This window comes from Pygoscelis adeliae, unplaced genomic scaffold (assembly GCF_000699105.1).
Source record: "Pygoscelis adeliae isolate BGI_AS28 unplaced genomic scaffold, ASM69910v1 Scaffold39, whole genome shotgun sequence".
In the NCBI taxonomy this organism is placed as follows: Eukaryota; Metazoa; Chordata; class Aves; order Sphenisciformes; family Spheniscidae; genus Pygoscelis; species Pygoscelis adeliae.
Genome location: NW_008825534.1, coordinates 494163 through 502363, shown reverse-complemented (window position 1 = coordinate 502363; position 8201 = coordinate 494163). Strand labels below are relative to the sequence as shown.

At 44.2% G+C, this 8201-nt stretch overlaps 1 protein-coding gene across 1 annotated transcript in view; it reads left to right on the top strand.

The window, feature by feature from the left end:
* Nucleotides 1-8201, top strand: part of LOC103923450 (UDP-glucuronosyltransferase 2A2-like) — a 14962-nt gene that overhangs the window by 3118 nt on the left and 3643 nt on the right. The window contains 4 exon segments of the mRNA XM_009331801.1: nucleotides 4218-4366; nucleotides 5682-5813; nucleotides 6238-6325; nucleotides 7084-7303. Coding sequence (XP_009330076.1) covers nucleotides 4218-4366; nucleotides 5682-5813; nucleotides 6238-6325; nucleotides 7084-7303 — 589 coding nt within the window.

The following is an 8201-nucleotide window of genomic DNA, read 5'->3' as shown; positions in this document are numbered from 1 at the left end:
ACACCAGCCACTGGCTGAACATGGGGTACATACTCCAGGAGCTTGTGGTCTGGGGCCACGAGGTGACCATGCTACTGCCTTCATGCTTGCATCCTCAACTCCACACAGCCCTCACCCTTCCAGTTTGAGGTAGTTGAGGTGCCAATCACCAAAAAGGAGATGCCTACCTTACTGGAAGAAGCTTTCTATTTTGGTTTTACCAAGAAAGAGCGCTACCTGTCTGGGAAAGTCTTTGTAAGACAGCTCAACTGGTGTAAAAGCTCAACTGGTGTACAAGCTGAAGAACATAACCAAAATAATTTGTGATGAAGTCCTGAAGAATGAGGCGCTGCTGGAGAGACTAAGAGCATCCAGACTTCGATGTCCTCTTGGCAGACCCACTGGCACCCAGTGGGGAGCTGTTGAGAAGCTGGGTATCCCCTTCGTGTACACTGTCCAGTTCTCCATAGGCAACACGGTGGAGTGGCTCTATGGGACATTCCCAGCACCTCCCTTCTACGTACCAGTCACCCTAATCCGCCTAACAGATAGGATGTCTTTCCTGGAAAGGCTAAAAAGCATCTTCACCTACACTGTGCAGGATATCATATATCATTACCTTCTCTGGGGAAGCTGTGATCAATACTATAGTGATGTTTTAGGCAAGGCTGCTCTTACTTCCAGAAATTACATCTGCGGTACACACAAGAGTAAATACCCAGAGCTTAGAGGTTAAGGCACAAATTAGGAGCAAGACAGCCCTTAACTCATTCTCCTTCCTCCAAAATTCCTGCATCAAGTCAAACAATCCAGGCAAGTACAAACATTACCTGTTAATCCTGACCTGCTACACTAGTACAGCTAAGCCCGTACAGGTACTTCTAGGATAGGTAAAACAGTGCTAAAGCCGCTTGAAACAGAGCTCATCGGTCATATTCATAGATGAATCATGACAAACACTAAGAACAGCAAAATAACACTATATACCCACCAAACACTACTACTGAATGAAACCTTTGAAGTAGAATTAAAAATCAGTTGCTCTGGGACTGGCTGGGCATTGGTTGGCTGGTGGTGAGCAACTGTTCTTTTTGCATTACTTGTTTTTCTTGGTTTTATTTTTGGTTTTTGCTTATTAAACTGTCTCTATCTCAACCCATGAGTTTTCTAACTTTTGCCCTTCCAATTCTTTTCCCCTCCTACTGCGGGGGAGTGAGAGGCTCTGTGGTGCTTAGCTGCCTATCAAGATTAAATCACAACACAGGGAAAGGGCTTCTGGTCCTCACATGCTGCAAAAAGCACTTTGTGGTGAGCAGAAACAGGAGTTGCCGTCATTTCCAGATCAGCTGTGGCTCTGCAGGAGACTCCAGAACTGGATTTGCTGCTTGCCCAGTCCTCCCATGAGTGCTATTTTGTGTTCTGACATGCCCTCTTGCCAAGCTTGGCACCAAGTGGATCTCACTTTTATTGGCTGGCTCTGAAGTGTTTGCACACTGGAGCAGCAAACCGCTTCCAGATCAATCAGACCGGAGTTGTACATGGACTGCTGAGATGATGGGGCCAAGGTTCCCCTGGCTGCTCTGGGCCTATGCATGCTGCTGGAGCGCTGGCTTTTGTGGGAAGGTGGTGGTCTGGCCCACCCATGCAAGTCACTGGATCAATATGAAAGTGCTGCTGGAAGAGCTCGTTCTCCGGGGTCATGAAGTGACTGTGCTGGTGCCCTCAAGCAATCTGCTCATCAAATACCAAGACACCTCCTCCCCCTTCACCTTTGAGGTCCTGCAAGTCCCCTTTACGCAGAAGACCCTGCATGCTACCATGGATGACTTCCTCAATTTCTGGATGAATGAGGTCTCTAATCTCTCCCCTTGGGAGATCATGCGGAGGATCAAAGAGGACCTGGAGGTCTTTACCAATATGTCAAAGCAGACCTTTGAGACCTTGCTGATGAATCCTCAGCTGATAGCAAAGCTGCAGCAGGCCAAGTTTGATGTTCTGATTGCTGACCCCCTGTCTGTAGGTGGGGAGCTCGTAGCAGAAATCCTAGCAATCCCTTTTGTCTACAGCATCCGCTTCTCTTATGGCAATGTGCTAGAGCGGCTGTGCGGTGGGCTCCCATCTCCACCTTCTTATGTGCCTAGTAGCACAAAGGGGCTGACTGACCAGATGTCCTTCGTGGAAAGACTACAGAACTTCCTCTTTTACTTTTACACGGATTTATTTTTCTTGAAGTTTTGGCAAGACGAATGGGATGGGTACTACAGTAATGTCTTAGGTAAGGCAGCTGTTGAGTGGTTTCTCCTCTTGCATAGGTTGTGCCTTCTGAATGTTTTGAGAGCTCAATGCTGTTGTCTCAAAATACTCTTTCTCAATGGCCAGCAGAGATGGTAATCCCGTTTTGGTGACATGCAGGCTGTGCTTTCCCTTTCAGGTCTGGTCTAGTCTGACAGACACCAGTGCAGTTTTGCTCTAGTTCCTCTTGAGCATCTTTAGAGCACACATTTCTAATTTTTGTCAGTGATGATCCTGCTGGTGAGCAACTGCAGTGAGCTATATGCCCATTGTAGTGCTTTCAGAGGAAGTTGTTGCCTCTTCATCTTGATGACAGGCACTTTACAATTAAGATGGTAGCAGATAAAGGGGGGAGGGCAAAATCATTCCTTAACTAAGTGTAAGGCACTGGAGACAGCTCCATTGACAACACAGGGATGGAGTTAACCCTGTTGTAACTAGGAACACTGGCTGTCTCTGGACAACTGCGGAGCAAAAAAGCACCCTTCATTCACATTGCATGCGTTGTCTGGAGGTATCATCTTGCAACCCTGCGTAGTACAGGATGCTAAGCGTGAGTTCATGTTCTCCAATAATAAATGCTAAGAACTGTCACCTTTCCCTTTCATCCACTATTCAGAGTTTGAAATAGTCTCCTTAAACTACATACATACCTGAAATTTTTGTTCCAACCTAGTACAACTCAGGCTTGATTCAAAGGTCAATGGACTTTGAATCTCGTACAGAATATCTATGTTTAGGGAGATAGCAAGTGAACAGCAAGCTCAAGGGCATCTATTCTGTTGCCCTCCAATCTCTTCCTGCACTTCCCAAGAATGCCTCTGTGCTCTGCGAACTAGTCCCTTTTCCCTGGATTCTTTTTTTTAATATCACATAAGACTTAATTATGTCTTTATATCACTCTATTTGTAATGCAGGCTTAATTTTCACTCCAGAAACTTTGTAACTGACTCATTGCTCTTTACTTAAAATAAAATAAGAAAAAGTAACTGCATGTAAATTGTAACACTGATCAAATAGTATAAGAACTATTGATAATTTTTATCAATAGCCCTACAGATAATTTTTATCAATAGCCCTACAGATAATTTTTATCTTGCTGCTTATTTTGCTTGGTTACTGCTTGCATTAGGCTGGCTTTGGACAATCATTTACCAACACTTGTAATCTTTTTACTCCCCAGTTCCACTTTGTGGGGAAAATACTGCAAAGACAACTTGCAACATGTACCTGACAGTACGTATTTTTCCAAATGGGAGGCTATAAAACAGTTTTTTACCCATTGGATTTTTTCCTATAGATGGATTTATAGAGACATTGAATTTTGCACAAAATTACATTCAAAGCATCTATGGATTTGGCCAAATTTTCCCAGCATGTGTCAGAAGGAGCTGACCCAGTCCCCAGAAGAACTAGAGATGGCTGTACCTGGCTTTTATTGTAGTCTGAGCAGCCACTGACTGAGTCACCATTTGAAAAATGCCACAGAACTTTGTTTAAAAACTTTCCTCCTCCCTGACTGGTGATCACTTTGTGATTCATTTGTTTTCTATGTGGAACTAAATTTTCTGTGATTGTTCTCTTCCCCAAAGTGCATTTTTATTACAAGCACAGGTAATGAAGTCTTTCAGCAGTACAAGAATTGCACTTCTGTATCACAGAAACTAAATGCTTCCCACTTACTCTTGTACTGCTCTAAATTCATCCTGAAGGTTCAAAATCCTTTTAAAGATCGTATTGCCTTGTTTGTGGCAACCTGCCAAGGCTGAACAGAGGACAGGGCAAAGAATAGGTCTGGATTTGTCCATGTTTTCATTTTGTGCATGATTTGATAGAGTACACTGACTGGGAGTGCCAAAACACAAAGGTAAGGCTCCTATTTTGCAATCTGCAGCAAACGAGACTGCTCCCGTGCGTGTTGTAAACCTATTGTACCTTGTCCATAGGAAGGCCCACAACCCTGTGTGAGACGATGGGGAAAGCAGAGATATGGTTAATCAGAACATACTGGGATTTAGAATTTCCACGGCCTTTCCTGCCCAACTTTGAGTTCGTTGGAGGACTTCATTGCCAGCCTGCAAAGCCATTACCAAAGGTATCCCAACTTTGTTCCACTGTTGGTTGGCTGTTTGCCCAGCAGAATAAAACCTGTTTCTGTCCCTGATCAGCCATGCAAGCCATGTCCTGAGAAAGCTCATTCTTAGCAAAGATGCTCTGCTACCAGTGGGGAGCACGGAGCTATTTAGCAATCTGTCCATACTTGTGCAAACTGAGGGCTGGGTTTACAGCCTGCTATCTTAAAAGAGGATAGCTGAGGTCAGCAGAAGGGAATGCAATGTTTGTTTTAGGAAAAATAGGTGCTACCTCAGAGTAGTTAAGTGTAAGATTTAATTCTAAGATACAGACTTGCAGCCCATGATAACGTTGAAATACCTGATGCAAAAAGGCACTGTGACGGGACAAATTCTTTAGACAAAATGGTGTCAAGACTTGCAGAAAGAGACTAGTGATAAACACTTTTTCTATTGTTGCTTAGTTTAAGACATCTTAAAGGGAGTAAAATACTCAGCATCTCCAGCCTACACTCTGCTGTGACTGGTAATATTCAGGTGGAATTTGAAACTCCCAGATACTGAGGATGGCAACATGACAAGCTCTGGTCTAGATTATCACTCCTGTAGGAGCCTTAGAGGAGGTAGGGTATTCTCAGTGCAAGTTGTCTACTAAAATAAACCTTCTAACTCTCTTCCCACTCCCCTGTAGCAGGGGTTGAGTTGGGGGAAATGGATAACCATTCTCTTTTGGAGGCTATTGCTCCATTTCACATGACACTAACTAGAAAAAGGAACAGGAAGACCTATTGGTCTGATTTGTAGAAAATCTGTTTAGCAACATGTGCTGTATTGCAAGAAATAGAGAACTGGCTGACTAACAAAGTGACAGCAGCGACTCCATGAATCTCTGATCAGGATGCTGAAAAACCCTGTCAGTTTTCAGCACTGTCCCTTCCTGCAGAGCTATGAAATGTAAAGTACTTGTTCCAGGAAAATCCAGAACCATGACTGACTATGCTAGGGAGGGTGTCACAGAGTATGGCCCTCTCAGTGTCAGTGCCAGGATCCATTCCTCCTGCTTGTGCTCTGAAAGAAACGTGTCCTGAAACTGCTTGACTTGCTTTCAAAAAGACAAAGCTTCTATCACCTGTCTCAACTTGTCCTGCTCCTTCTTGGGGAGAAACTGTCTGTTTGCACAGGGCCAGGTCTACCTCTGTAATGCCCTTCTGTCAGCAGAGGTGCTCACACACCACGATCATCTCCTTGATAAGCTAAAAAGGTTATGTTCTCTATTCACAGAAATCTGTGTAATCTGCAGTGCATAATTACTCTTAGTATGTTTTCTGCCTCTCCTAGGAAATGGAAGAATTTGTTCAGAGCTCAGGGGAACATGGCATCATGGTCTTCTCTTTCGGGTCGATGGTCTACAACCTAACTGATGAAAAAAGTAATGTGATTGCCAGAGCCCTCAGCCAGCTTCCACAAAAGGTGAATTTCCTTTCAATTCTAAAACAATTTGCCTTGTTTTTTGTCACTCCTGTTGCCTTCAGCGAGCCTTTTACATTCAGGCTGGCCTGGTTTTTATCTGCATCTCTGCTGGATGTGCCACAGCTGGGAAACTGGGCTCTGCGGAGAGGCAGACTGCTGAGTCACCTCATGGGGAGTTCTGATGTTTCCCCTTCTCTGAACCAAATGACGTGGAGGTGTGTTGACAGGCCAAAATATAAAAATCACTCTATGCAATTTTTATAATAAGCACATAATACCTAATCAAAGAGCTAAACTGGAGCCAAAGCTATTTGAATTACTGGGAAAAGGTATGTGGATTTGAGACAAAATCCTACATTACATGTAATAATATAGAAGGGCACATCACATGCACTATGTTTATCTTATTCTTCCTTTGTTCAAGGTCCTCTGGCGGTACAAAGGAAAAAAACCAGAAACTCTGGGCTCCAACACCAGGATTTATGACTGGATACCCCAAAATGACCTGCTTGGTGAGACTGATTCTATCTGAGATGCATTGTGCCCTTTGAAAAACTGTTTCGTTCTTTATTTTTCCACTAAAATGGCTTATTCAGGCAAAAGAACCACATAACGCTTGTGGCTACAATTAGTTTCACAGCTTAAGCAGCAGAGGTTTGCTCTTGGAGCCTTAATTTCCTAGCCTGCTTTTGACTTTAAGGTGAGTGGCTGTACAAGAACCATGAAAGATACAGACAGGCTGTGAAGGGAGTACAGAGCAGTGGCTCAAGAAGGCAGTAACTTGAGCTTAGCTATAAAGATGGATCTCTAAAGCAAAAGCCTCTGTCTTACAGAGCTCGGTGGCAATTGTCTGGAAGGGCTAAGAATCACCTGTAGGCAGGAGTAAATATCAAAGTAGACCTGTACTCTGGAGCTGGATTTGGCCTCTGCATTTAATCTCCAGGGCTCATTCTTCAAAATGCTTGACCTAAGCAAGGCTGCAGCAGGGGGCTGTTGTGAAACTGATACCATTTAAAAACTAGAACTGCACAACAGCAGAAGGGCTGAAGTAACTCTGGGGTAGTCTGGAGGAATGTGCTGATTCACACATTGCATTAAAATAAATATGAATGTGTGAAAGCTAAGCGTCCAAGCTCTGATGCTGATCCAGAGGTCAGGGCTGTTCCCTTCTCTAGCAGTGCATTTGCCCGGGTAGTCTGCAGTACTCATGCTCCAGTGAACGCAGTCTGCCACAGCTGCTGTTACACATGCCCCTCCTTCCCTGTTCCAGGCCATCCCTTGACGAAGGCTTTTATTACTCATGGTGGGACCAATGGAATCTATGAAGCTATCTACCACGGGATCCCGATGGTTGGGATTCCCATATTTGCCGACCAGCACGACAATATTGCTCATATGAGGGCAAAGGGAGCTGCAGTTCAGCTGGATTTCAGCACACTGAAGACGCAGGACCTAGTTGATGCACTGAATACAGTCATTAACAATTCCACGTGAGTTTTGTTCTTGCTTTACAGTAGGATGAGGTTATTAAAATCTTGGGCTGCTGATGTGAGAAATTCTGCTGGCTCTTCTGGGAACCAAGAATACCGAGTAGCTGGAGTTTGGGTTTCAGGTGAAAACCATCTTTCATTTCTGAGAATCAGCATTTCTCAGAAAGGAGAGATCAATAATTTGTTTTTCCTTATACTACATTTTATGATCTCTTTGACAAAAATAGTTGTTGGAAAGCCCAGAGCAGCTCCTGAGAACAGTTTTCTGCTCACTCTCTTCCTTGATCTCTGCTAGTATAAATCCTCTGGAGACTGGGTGACAATTCTAGTTGTGTTATGTCTACTCTGTCTGTAACCACAACAATTCTTTCTCCTACCCCTGAGTTACCAATATCCTTAGGTTACTGTACCTATCAGTCAGGAATTACATGGTAAGGAAGCCCAGCAGCTGGGATCCCTTGCTAAGGATAAGGCCATTGACAAAGGGATTGGAAAAAAGACAGGAGTCCTCAGTCTTTGGCAGTGACTCCTGTCAAGTGTGAAGGATGGGTATCTCTTTAAGGAAGAATTCGCAAATTCCCAAGCAAATTGGACCAACATTGATGAAGGAATTAGCCATGGTGGAGGTGATCTATAACAAGCTGGATGACGACCAGGCATCCAAAGACCCGGATGAAATCTGGTGCACACGGCCCCCTCCGCCAACCTCCCCCTTAGTTTTATTGCTAAGCATGATGTCATATGGTGCGGAATATAGAATCATAGAATCATAGAATAGTTTGGGTTGGAAGGGGCATTTAAAGGTCATCTAGTCCAACCCCCCTGCCGTGGGCAGGGACACCTTCAACTACATCAGGTTGCTCAGAGCCCCGGCCAACCTGACCTGGAATGTTTCCAG